We start from the raw sequence: 13209 nt of genomic DNA, 5'->3' as shown, positions 1-13209 counted from the left end.
TGGTAGAGATGCAGCTTGAGAAAAATCCAGCTGTGTAAACCTTTGCCCCTAAGATTTGCTTGCTGTGGATTTGTGTAGCACGTGCCTGCTGTGTAGTATAAATAATCTCATCAGAGTACTGCCCTTTTTTCATCTTCTCAAAGCATTTGCTATGTAAAATACAAGCTAATCCTTAGCTTGTTGCATGTTTATTTTATAAAACTCTTAGTGTTTATGCTTTTTGAATTCAGTTTAACAGTAGTAAGAATTAAATGGTGTTCTGCATTGATGTGCCACCAGGGAAGATGAATAAAATTCCTAATCTAAATAGAATCGAGGTAAGGGTAATTTCTAATTTTAATAGGAATGTTAAAAGGAAGAAATCAAGTCCTGTATTTGCAGCATTTCTTGACAGATACTGATGCTGTAAATTATACAGTTGTTCTTCCTCTGTATGGATTTTGTAGTACTCACAGCAATTTATAGGTCTAGAGTACAGCTGCTGGAAGTCATTTATTCTCAGTTCTGTATTAAATCTATCACATATATGCATTAACATTCAGTTCAGAGCTCAAGGGCTTATGGCTGCTTCTTTCTCACTCTGAGTTTCTGTCCTGGAAGTGTTTGCAAGGTATGCAGAAAACAAAAGTCAAAAACTTAAATTGATATACAAGAAAAAAAAAGAGGATTGTCCATGATAAATACTTGAAAGCAGCTCATTTTGCAGTTCCAGCTGAGCAATGAAAACAAACCCTGCTGTTAACGTTGCTGAAATTGGTAATGTTAATAAGCTTGTTTTGATGGATTAGCACTTCAGCCCTGTTTGCCTGAGTGACACTCTTTACACATGTCAATTGGACGTGTCTTCAAGTTAGAGAAACTTAATATTCCCTGCAGTCTGGTTTGGGTGCATCTTAGGCTGTAGGAGGCTGTCATTGATTTACTTGATTCTGCTTGTTTTAGTTGTGGGGCTTTTTTAATTAGAAGAAAGGGAAGTACATTATTTTAAATAGTTGAGAAGTATTTATAATGAATGTTAAAAGGAGCTATACCTGGAGTTTGACAGAAGAATAAGGGCAAAGGCCATGAAGATTTTTTGAATATACAGGCTGTGAGGAAATAGCAGTTGAAACAGACTGCCTGATATGAGTCCTATACCTGTTTATTGTTGATGATTTCCCATCTTTCATACTAAGATAATAAATCTAGGAAAGTTGAACTAAGTTCTGCTCAAAATGAGGAGAAACTTGCACCTGGGGGAACCTGATCTGATTTGTTGGAGAAGAGATCCTGAACTCTTGTGGCAGATGTAATATGTTCTGGCATGATTACTCGTATAAAAAGACGACTAGAACAGGCTAAACGTGAAAGATTTATTTGTTGTCTGTTAAACTGTATCAGTGAAAGTGCTTGTGGACCCTTTATGAAGTGATCTTGCCAGCACTAATAATTTACTAGGTTGTTTGTATGTAGCCTAATACCGCCACGACGGAGAATGAAACAAGTTTTCAATCCAGTAAACATTCCCAAATCCCTTCTAATTTTACAACCTCAAAAAAGAAACAAGTAAAATAATCACACATGGTATGAGAGTTTAATAAAACTGTGGAAAAAAATAGTTGTGGATGAATGCCATTCTGCTGCATTTTTCAGTGAGTCATCTTCCACTGAAAAAAAGTCCAGGCCAAAACATTTCCTGAAAGCTTTAACAGCTTAGTTAAAGCTTCTAGATGTGATAAGACCTTCTGGAGGTTCCTAACTTCTGAGCCCTCTCCTTGGTGAATGGTTCCTGTTCTAGTTCTAGGCAAGCTCATTGGTGACAAACGTGACTGTAGCTGTACTAGGTGAAAACCTTTGTGAGCTAATGTATTAATTCTTATAGGGAAAAGATTGCTTTGCTACCTTTCCAAATCAGCTATTTCATCTGGGAGACAGCAAGTTAACAGCAGGGTATTGGAGTGCAGGGACCAGATCCTGAAATAGCAGATAGAGAAGTGACAGCAAGGATTGCTGCATCATCAGTAGAAGATGGCTAGAAGTTTGGCTAGAACTTGCCAAAGCATGGGGGAGACAGATTATTGTGCAGTAGTTGCAGTCTGGTGCAATCAAATAATCAAGAGAAACTGCATCTTTCCCTGCCTTAACAACATTCCTGGAAAACATTAGTAAATTGCAAGAGCAGGGGTATTAACCAGTCATGGCTTTGTATAAGATAACTTTGCTGTTCTGTGATATTACATGTCACACCTGTATGATGAATAGTAAATAGGTATAGATACAGAGAGAAAGTTCTACTAGGAACCTGAGTCCAGTAAATCCATTCACTGGTTGCTGTCAGTGGACTGAAAGATACAGTTTTATAAAGCATGCTGAGTCATCTTGGAGGGTATTACTTGAGGCTTAGGCTTATGATAACATTGATATGGATTTGTACTGTAACACTTGATATTTTGTGTATTCACGCATATGATGCAAACAAAATCTGCCTACGGTTTTGGCCATACAGAGTCTGTTTTGAGTATGTGGTGTTTCTGTAGTCTACACATGCTGTAGTATAGTGATACCATGAGACACTAAGAACTGCTGATGGTTTCTGAAGTCAGGAAAAATTAGTCTAGAGGCCAGATAAGACTTTTTGATTAGAAAGTTAGCTTGGAATTCCTCACAGTCAAGCACGTATTATGATCATGGTTGGTAAGGATAGGCTGAGTGGTGTTGAACTTGCTGTGAATGCTTGTAAGGGAGCCTTTGGTGGTCAGTGCAGCACAACCCTATCATCTAGCGGTGTTTCATTTGTGCTAACAAAGCCTTTATCCTGCCAGGTGTTTTTCCCAATGTTTATCTGTGTCTGTTTTTTGTATGGGTACAGTCACTTGTGTACATCATCAATTCACATGTAGTTAAAAGCCTTATGTGGAGGAAAGGAGCTACCAGGTCATGCTGTTTGCAACTTGGCAAATGTAGTATTTTGTAGAGCAGGTAGGCTCAGGTTTACGGTGATACCAGGTGATCCCTCCTGATGGTAAATGCTTATCTGAAAAAGGTCCTGTGGGGTGCAGTGAGGGCCAGCTGCTCCCTGAGGCAGGGCATCACCAGCTGGACATCAGCAGGAGCTGGGCATGCCAGCTGTGGTAGCCAGGCTCAGCCAGCAGTCCAGAGCCTCAGGAAGGTTTGTGGTGATGAGGTAGCTCAGAGAACAAGCTGTGAGGTCAGTCTGTGGATCAGGTGAGGGTGACCGGGTAAGAGACAGCCTCGTGGTGGCTCAGAAGTGCTGTGGTGACTGGGCCAAATGGAGCTCAGGAGGTCAGACTGGCTGGGGCAGCTGTGGCTGAGCTGGAGCCTGGCACCCTTATTGCGGCATGGCATGGCTTGGAGAGGGATTGGAGGTCCCAGCGCATGTGGAACTGGGGCTGCAGGGCCTGGGGTGAGCGTGGGTGCAGCTCCCCGCCGAGGCTGGGCAGAGCCCTGAGGGGTGTAAGCTCTAACACCTGTGTAAACAGCGTCCTCTGGGCAGAGCTGACACAGCTGAGGACATCTCGCTGTCAGTATCACCCCCGGATCTTTTTCACTTGCTTTTGTCTGAGATGCTTTCTTCCACTGAAAAGGATGACACAATACTTATGAAATATGTTATCTGGAGCCTTGCCCAGATGAAAAGTGCATGAATGCACTTGGAAGAGTTTGAGCTTTATTACGGTCTTTGAATCACCAGCTACGCACGATTTGGCAGTCACTTCTGACTGAAAGCTGAATGCTAAAACCCAGGTTTAAACTGTGATAAAAACTAATGCTTTTGTCCCCTATTTCTATAGTAGTATGAAATTGTGGGGGTTTGTATGCCTGTGTTTTTCCTGGATACAGAACTTGGCTCAATAACATCTGTCTCTGCAGAGAGCAGGCTGGGTACTGCAGTGCACTTTGAAGCTACAGCTGCTGCAAAATACAGCAGCATGATTTGTACCCACGGTGATCCCAGCCCCCGTGAGCTGTGTTGATGGGAATGCTCAGTGAACAGGAGCTGGCTTCCTGGTGTATTGAGCTGTCAAACCTTAGATATATTATGTGGGATAAAGAACAGACTTTTTTCTTTTTCTCCTTACTGATGTAGTGCAATCAAAGCTTAATGATGAAGGTAGTTTTCAGGTTCTTAAAAGTCTTCTTGTCCATTCACTGTGTTTAGCTGGAACAAGCCACAGCTGGGACTCTCTGGTTATTCATTCATTTTCTGTTCTTATCATGGACAACCAGGTGTAAGGAAGACACAGAAGTATGTCCTGGTAGGGCTGGGACAGCAGCCTGGGGAAATGTTGCTGTAGTGGGCCTCTTGGACTGGCAGTGGTTGAAGATGGGGATTATCTTTAATCTCACTTGCTGTCATATGACATAACTGATTTAGTGTGGAAAAACACATGCTAGACTAGTGGACTATGTCCTCTAGTCTAAAGAGAGGTTGGAATAAGAAAAAAGTGCAAAACCGTGAAGAAAAAATAAAATAACCCTAAGTGCGGTAAAGTAGCTGGGTGAACTGCAGATATTTGTAGAGACTAATTTCCTCCTTTAAAGAACTAGTTCGTTATTCTGATAATCCAACTTTGATAGTGAATTCACTCCATTTTAGGTTTTTTTCTTTTGGTCCATTTATGCAGAAGATCAGAGTAAGATTATCTGCTGTTTCTTCTTTTTCACATGAAAAATCTCAAGGAATAAGATCTTCCTCAAGATGGAAGGGAACAATGTTCTATGGTTTCTTTTGGGACTCTCCAAGCTCACAGCTAAACAACAAAGTAGCGATGAATTTCATGCGGCTGAGCATTTTTTTTTTTTTTTTCATTTTAGCATGTTACTGAACAAAACTGGGGCTCTTTGTAGGGCAATTTGTCAATGCCATGACTCTGAATCTCTCTACAGTATCGTGTGAAACAAAAACATTAATTTACCAAACCTTTCTAGATGTCATGTTACTGACTGCTGTTACTGGCTTACCAGTTTTGGCTTTGTTATGAACCCCTCAATTCTGGTTAGACAGTACTGGTTTAGAGGGGAAAAGTAATTTTTAAAGGCTTTTGGGTTCGATTGTTTGCATATGATGCGGCTAAGGAAGAAATGGTTAATAATAGAAGCCAGTTAGGCTGAAGTGTTGCATTGACTTTCCGTTGTATCTCTAGGTAGCACAGGAGAAAAGAGGGGCGGTCTGCTGTCTTGTAAAAATTGTAGGTTAACTAATTAGAACCAGAGTTTAAATAACACTTCTGAACAGTCCAGTGTCCAGGACAAATTGCAGATGCTTTACTGCAGTTGGAAATGCAGTAGTATTTGGATTTGAACACACTAGGCAATGAAATCATTCTTGCACAGTGATTATTCATTTATATATTGGTTTATTAAAAATTTAAAAATATATTATGTGTTAATGCACTCAAGAAAACACAGTCTTCTGATTCAGATGATCAGTTGGTTAAACTACTGTCTACTCCTTCTTAAGACTACATCTCTTTCATTTTGTTTGCTTTTGTTTTTTTTTATTATTGTATCTCTGAGATTTCCAAGTTAGCCCGAGGAAGTAAAATGCAATCCTATGTCCAATGCATATCTTGGAGTAAATGAGATTTTAAAAATACAGGACTGGTTCATTTAATATCAAATGCTCTTTTCTTCAGCCATAAACTTAAAAACTTTATTCAGTGAGAAGTGGGTACTGTGATGCTTTTGTAAATAATGCATATAGAGCCTGATGCAATGCAAAGGAAAATAATTAGACTATAGATAGCCTATGGGCAGGCTGTGAGAAGTTTTGTATGCATATACTTGTTCATTCTTCATTGTGCCTCTTCTCATCATTTGAATCTGGTGCCACAGGCTCAGATTTGCTATTTTCCCTTCCTTTTTTATTTTTCCCCTGAATTTAACTGTCTCCTTCACCCAAGCCATTTCACAAATATCTATTAGTTTTCTTTTCAAAGGGACAAGATGCAGAAGCAGCATGGGAAAATGTCTGTAATAAAATAGGACGAGGCAGGAGGCTCCATACAGCCTGACGTTGACTGCGTAGTTGTTCCAAAGTCCGTAACTTTCCGCTGCCCAAATAACAGTGCCCACGACTGATTCCTGGAACAAGTTATATTGGACTTCGGAGTTCTGGCAAGCAGGATGTCCCTTGTTTCTGTTGGTAGGAGGCTGTAGGGTTTCAAGGAGATCTGGGTGGAGAAGGGAGGAACAAGATGGGTGTGGTAAGATCCCTAAATGCTTTAAGTGTGCGCACAGCAGGGACAGAGGGGAAGCGGGCAGTGGCACCCCAAGGTGGCTTCTCTCAAGCACGTTTTTTATTTCCACACCTTCCATGCTTCCCCTTTCCCAGGAGCACGGGATTCTTATCCCTGACGGGCTGTTCCTTTCTGCAGCGTGCTTGAGACAGAGGCTAGTGGGGCAGGGAAGCAGACACAGGAGATTTGTTCAGATGCAGCAATTACAGAATGCCTTGTTTAGCTCTGTATGCACCTCTGTCCTTTTCTATTTCTTATGAAGAAAGACATGGCTAGGAGGTAAGGCAGCTTAATTTCCAGGGCAGTTTTCTCAGAGGAAAGCTGCTTCAAAACAAACAAAACCAAGACTGTTCATGGTTGTGAGAAACACTAAAAATTGTGATTGTTTTACACATACTTTGTTCATTTGTCATGAGATAATGATGATTCAGTTGTAAGTATCATTACAGTCCATTTTCACAAACCTTGATGAATTTAACTTGATGTTTCCTTAAGCAGAGTAGAGATAGAAATGAATAAATGTTTATACATTACTTGTCAGTTTTGGAGTGCTTTTGGAAATAAACAGCATGTTCTTTTGCTGACAGGATTTGAAATCTAGCAATCAGCGAGATGAAATTGCTGCAGCACGTGCATCCCTGAAGGAAAATTCTGCTTTCCTACATTCAATATGTTCAGCTTGTTTGGAACATTCAGATGTTGCATCCCTTACAGCCAGCAAGGATTCAATTTGCAGTGAAATACAGAATGCTCTCAATGTAATTTCTAATGCTTCCCAAGGAGTTGGAAATAAAATGGAAAAAACTTCATCTCACACAGCTACTCTTGGAAGTGCACTTGATGAGCTTGAGGTATGTAGACATGTGAGACTACAATGTTTTTGGAAAAAGAAAGGTTAATTTTTGAATAACTATTGGTATCATAAATGATGAGCCTAAAGGCATTAGAGATTGTTGCTATGCTTAGTCCTAGTCTAAATAGTATCACTGGAAATTATTTCATTGAGAGGGATGACTTTCTTCAGAGGAGTTTGGAATGAAGGCTACATGTGTGTTCAATATTTGGCTCCCTTCAAACAGCAGGGCAGAGTTAGTTCCAGTTGTGTCCCTACTGCTGGAGGCAGACACGTCCTGCAGTAAGTGGGCAGAAACCGTGAGTTCAGTTTGCTAATAAGTGGTTCTCAGCTGACAGTGCCCACTGCTGCCTTGGCTGCATTTGGGCTGCTACTGTGCAAGCTGAAGTCCTTTTCTACAGAATGTGCCATTGGGATCATTCTGTAATTTATTTAATCGAGCAATTCAGAAACCTCATTATGTTTGCTGCTTATCATTAAATAGTGATGTAGCCAATGTGCTTTCACCACCTCTGCATTTCTGCTTCTCTTATTGAAGCAAATACTTGGAGGAAGGCAGCACTTTCTCTATTCCTGACTTCATCCTAGGCTTTTCTATGGAGTTTTTCTTTTTTCTCATGGCTGCTCTGGCTCTTACCAGTGTCATTTTCCATTGTCCTGCCACAAATGGTAAAAGATCTCCTTTAGGTGAGACTACAGCCCATGGTCCTCACGTGGTGTAGCTGATGTAGGCCCAGATCAATAAAAGGAATGAATGTTTCTAAACACATTTGCAAATATGGGTGGTTTTGATTGTAAATTCTGGGACTTAGCAGATCTCAGCATCCCAGTGCCAAAATTATGATGCATTTTCAGGAAAACTGCTGTTAGGACTGATGGTAGTAGATTTTTGTCTAAAATTTGCAAGTGAAGATTAAAGCAATTCATTGAAATATTACACAAGTTTCGTAGTGGCAGCTTATTGATCAAAACAGACTTCTCAGTCATGCTCAAAGTCAAATTAGGCAGGTTTTTCCCCCCCAAAGGAATGGGCTATAATTGCATGTTACATGCCGTCCGTCCTTGCTTCTCACAGCAGGTTTTAAAATCACAATTTCTAATCTATTTTCCTAATAAATGGAAGGAAAAAGAAACATGTAAGAGTAACACATGATTTGTTACAATGTAACTGTGAATGACAAATGATATCCCTTATATGAGACTCACTATTTACCTGGATTACTTAAAAATGTAAAAAAAAAAAAAAAAAAAAAAAAAAAAAAATTGTTGAAAGGGTTGCACTTTTTTTACTGCAGATGAATTCATCTTGCCTGTATGTAAGCAGTACCATTTAAATGATTGTAAAAATGTAATAACATTTATTATTCTTCTAAAATTTGAGATTTGTGATAATCACAAAATGGAAAAAAATTGTATTTTGAATTGAATTTGTTTTTACTTGGAAATGTAAGGACATAGAAGTCTGACTGTTGTAAAAAGCCATTTGTTTATCTAGCTGTAAATATATTTTTACCTAGGTAGCACAAATGGGAGTTGAAGCTGTGTGAGTTAGATAAAGCACAATTTATAGAGCATTTAACTTCTAAAATGATTTTATGAATTAGATGGTTGCACTTTTCTCGCTTTACAGAAAGTTCTATTGGCTAAGGACCCGAAATAACCTTTGCTCTATCTTCTTATTGCAAATGCAGTGCCATGAAATAGATTGATGTAGTAAATAGTCTGGTGGGAACAAATCTCATTAAATGTTTATAGTGTGGAAATGTATCTCGGAGCTTACCCAACAATCTAGTATCTAGATGTTTTGCAATATCATTCTTCCTTCACCAGTGCTGGCACTGTGAAAGTTATTAAAGATTTATAGGTGAGGAAACCACCAGTAAAATTAGAGCAGCTAACTCTTAAATCAGTAGATTCTCAACAATTCCTCTTAAAGGCTCCCAGTAACTACCATGTCATTTGTAAATAAACACAAAACTGCAACTTTAAAATTTAATTGCATATTAAGATCTGTGAAAAGAGCATGTGGGTGCAGCTTATCTAGTGCTTTCACTGATCTTCCATCTTCTGAATGCAAAGAGATTTCTCACAAAATGATGCAGGTCTTGCATGCCTGAGTGTCTGTCTGCGTGTTCAGCTGCTCTGTGGTCCTTGAGTGACCGTGGCCATCCAGCTGAACAACTACATCCGAGATGTCAAAAGGCTGTAAGTCAGTCCAGAACTTCAGGAAATACAACCAAGTTTCTGGATACCTGTGGGCCCTCTCTTTTTCCTGGATCAGAAGACCTTTGAGGGAGAAAACAGTCCTCTTAAATGCTCCCTTATGCTTGAGTCTTTAAGCTACTTAAGAGTAGCTGACTGCTGTTTAGCCTGTTAAACCCACCAGAGACTACTTGTTGTGTGTCTGGTGTCTTTTCATAGAGCCTTTCCTGCATAGATGTACTGACTATGAATAACTAATGAAATTATTTGAAGAATTTTATCTGTAGGGCAGAGTCTTAACTCATATTTTCCTTGTTATTGCCTAGGTTTTTTTATTTGGAGATGAACCAGGCCAGTGCTATTTGTCCATTTTGGTGTGAACTTTCTTCAAACTGTCTCCCAAAGGAAGACACTTCTGCTTTGGTTCAGCTGAGATTTGAAGGCAGTCATTTTTCCAGCTAAGTGGCTAATAGGCTGTGTCCTCCAGGTGTCTTAATCTTCCACAGTCAGTGAAGCTGTTTTTTCTGTAGCAACACTTCAGTATTCTACCTGCTAGGTGTGTTTTGCATTACAATGGACACCGTATGGATAGCTTGGCGTTGAGGGGGTTACTTGAGATATAGGAGCTTGAAGAGAAGTTGCTACAGCAGTGAATAGTGACCATGTGGCACAAGTTGAGCAGATGTGAGGTACCCCAGAATACCTTGGTGTTAAGGGCTGTGAGTAGGAAGGCTGAGTTTCGAATCTCAAGCACAAACTTTGTCTCAAGTCCCCTTGCCTAGCTGTTTAAGCTTTTATCTTGTGGTGTTCTGATATAACACTTCCATTTCTAGCTTAAGCTAGACAGTCCCTGAAATTGTCCTATTAAATCTAAATTGAAAATATAATTAAAATTCTCCAGCTTAGAATTAGTCTGGCACATACTGGATAACCACAGATAAGTTCTGCTTTGCCTAAATTCCACTTCAGGGTATCTGGCATAGTTTTCTTGTTTAATATTTCTTCTGAAAGCTTCACACCACCTATGGATGTGATGTAAGAGATGAATGGGTGTATGTGGAGTGTAGGTTTGGAGATCAGGACCATACTGACACTGTTTCAGATGTTCAGTTACATCAACAGTTACTGGTTTGAATTTCTTTAAATGCTGAAGCTCAAATACTCTTACTTTCACATTTCATGAAAATACCATATTCTCCTTTTATTTTTCTTTAGAATATTTGCTTGCCACACAAATGTAATAATTCTATCAAGCCAAAAGAGTTGTCTGCTTTTGTTTACCCTACTTACTGAAAAGCAAAAGGACACTTACATCTAGGTCCTTTGAAAAAATAGTTGTTAAACAAAAGCTGCAGTTTTTATCTTTGCCCATATTCAGCCTGTTGAAAGTGGCTGGAGTGACTTTGTGCCATTGTGGATTGTACTGGACTAAAAAACAGCAGAATCAGACGGCTCATGTAATCTGATTTAACTTTCTCAGCTGTGAGCTAGCACTGTTGACTCTGAGTTAAATCCAGAGGTTCTCCTGATCTCTAAAAAACTGAAGTTTGGAGGCATTGAACCCCTCTTTCAAACAAAGCTTCGACTCTGCTCTGAGGGTCTGAATGGCAGAGAGAACTTGGGTTTGGCTGCAGATGACCTCTATGTGTAGCCCCACTAGGGAGAATGGAATCTGCCATGGTCAAAAGTATTTTGGGTGCTTCCAGTGGGAAGGGCTAGAACCACATCTGGGAAGCATAACGTGACTGTAGTTCCTGCAAGTAAAGAATAAAGCACCAACTTCACTGGACTTGCTTTTCTTACCTGTACTCCTCATTTTTTCCAGAATTTGATTGTCCTGGATCCTCTTGTAGTGAAGGAGGAGAAAGTGAGGCCCTCCCTGGAGCAGCGGCTGGAGGCGATAATCAGCGGCGCGGCGCTGCTGGCCGACTCCTCGTGCACGCGGGACTCGCACCGCGAGCGCATCATCGCCGAGTGCAACGCCATCCGCCAGGCCCTGCAGGAGCTGCTGGCCGAGTACCTCCGCAACGTGAGTGCCGCGCTCGGGGGCTGCCTCACAGCCTCGGCCTAGGGGAGGGTAGGATTTCCCCGAGAATTAGCGTGCAGTTTAACCTGTATTTCTCAACGTGCTCTTTAAAAGGTTCAAAAGGACGTTTTTCTATGGAAATCTAAGCCAAAACTAAGTACAAATCCCCCAAATGAGTATGAATTGTATTATATCATGTATATGAAGTCTGTGGAAAATGCCATACCACAGACAAAATGTACATGTTCAGGTTATTTTATGCTTGTTGTGAACTGTCACTGGTTCAGAACAGACATAATCCTTCATATCCCAGAAACAAGTGTTTCTTTGTAATGCCACTTCCTAGATCAGAGTTTGAAAATGTAATCTCTGTTCCTGTAGAATGCAACAATTTAAATAATAATTTCTTAAAAGGTAAGTAATCTGTTAGTGTTGTTTTCAAGTAGGGTATTCACACCAGAAGGGAAGAACACCAATTTGCAAGTGTAAGAATGACTAAATTGCTATGTTGGGAAGACAGGAGTGTTGGGTAAATCCAGAAATCTGGTTGTCTGACATGCTTGCAGGCTAATTCAGCTGTGAGTTTTTTGAAAAGGAACATAGTTGGCATTTTAAAAGTGATTGTTCTTCTATGTTTGAAAAAAGGATTTGACACTTGTTACGTCTGGCAGGTAAATGTTGAAACAGTGGAGACTCAATACTGTTAATATAGGTACACAATGTTCATCTCATACTTTTCGTCTGTAAACACTTTCTGTAGGTGTAATGCTCTTTTCTAAACATACCTCAGGATGATTCATCAAGCACATTGAGAGAGCAATTGTGTGATACAGATATTTGTTCCCTTTTTGGGAAGCTGAAATTCCTTTCTGTTCTGTAAGTCATAGCAGTTAACACAGTCTAAAGCTGTTCTAATGAGACTGTTTGCTTTGTCTTACTCTATTGTCGTTAGGATAATGTGGTATAGGGACTAAAATAATCTATGCATATCAGATCTTTTTTCATCTCACAGATACTATACATTTTGATATTTCTCTTTATTTATTGAGGGGCAGGTGGAATTTACAGATGCTTTATTCAAGTTGTGCTTTCACTCCCTATTCCAGAGAAAGGTGCTATAATATTTTTACTCAGAATGCTGTTGAATGCAGCATTAATTCTCGAACCTCTCTGGAAGTGCTTGGGTTAGATAGTGAGATTTCTTCAGCTCTGGTTATCTTGGGATGTAAGTCTTTGGTACGCTGTTGTAGCAGATTTCTCTTGCAATATGTGTTCTAGGGTGGGTCAGGGTTTGCTATTAAGTGGCTGAAAGTTTTATAAGGGAAGGCATTCACCTTTAATGGTTGGACTCAATGACCTTGAAGGTCTTTTCCAACCTAAATGATCCTATGATTCTATCCTGTCGTAGCCAGAGCATGTGGCAGGGTGCAGATGTGGTGAACAGCATCCCATATCAGTCCAAAAGGCTGCTCTGGGTTTGTCCCAAGAATGCTTTCCTATGTATCTCTGGCATGAAACTACAAGATTTTAAGTCCAAATGATCTTAAATTCTTAGACTCTTGAAACAAAATTGTGATGATCTTTTCTATTTCAGAAATAGTCATGGGTTTAGGGGTACATAATGTACAGTAGGTGGAAAAGAATAATACATAATCCACTCCACTGACTTGAGAAAGTCAGAAAGCAACTATTGAAATATGACAGTAAGGGAAAGTGCCATATAATTTGCTGCAGAACACAGTTACTGCACAAGGTGGCAAAGACAAGGAAGAAGAAAGGAAAAAATACAAAAGATTTAAAGGTATGAGGTTACATAACAGGAGGGAATGAAAAGTTTTCAGTTTCTTTTAGAGCTCTTGACCTGCTTAGACAGTTATTACTGAATGGAA

At 39.9% G+C, this 13209-nt stretch overlaps 1 protein-coding gene across 3 annotated transcripts in view; it reads left to right on the top strand.

Annotated features, from left to right (window-relative positions):
• Positions 1 to 13209, top strand: part of CTNNA3 (catenin alpha 3) — a 430393-nt gene that overhangs the window by 75101 nt on the left and 342083 nt on the right. For all 3 annotated transcript variants that reach the window (XM_019286635.3, XM_019286634.3, XM_010400758.4), the window contains exons 6-7: positions 6827 to 7090; positions 11120 to 11323. In XM_019286635.3, the coding sequence (XP_019142180.1) occupies positions 6827 to 7090; positions 11120 to 11323 (468 nt within the window). The remainder of the gene's footprint in view (positions 1 to 6826; positions 7091 to 11119; positions 11324 to 13209) is intronic.

This window comes from Corvus cornix, chromosome 6 (genome assembly GCF_000738735.6).
Source record: "Corvus cornix cornix isolate S_Up_H32 chromosome 6, ASM73873v5, whole genome shotgun sequence".
Classification (NCBI taxonomy): Eukaryota; Metazoa; Chordata; class Aves; order Passeriformes; family Corvidae; genus Corvus; species Corvus cornix.
Note: the sequence above shows the minus strand (reverse complement) of the source record. Positions and strands in the feature narration are given on the sequence as shown.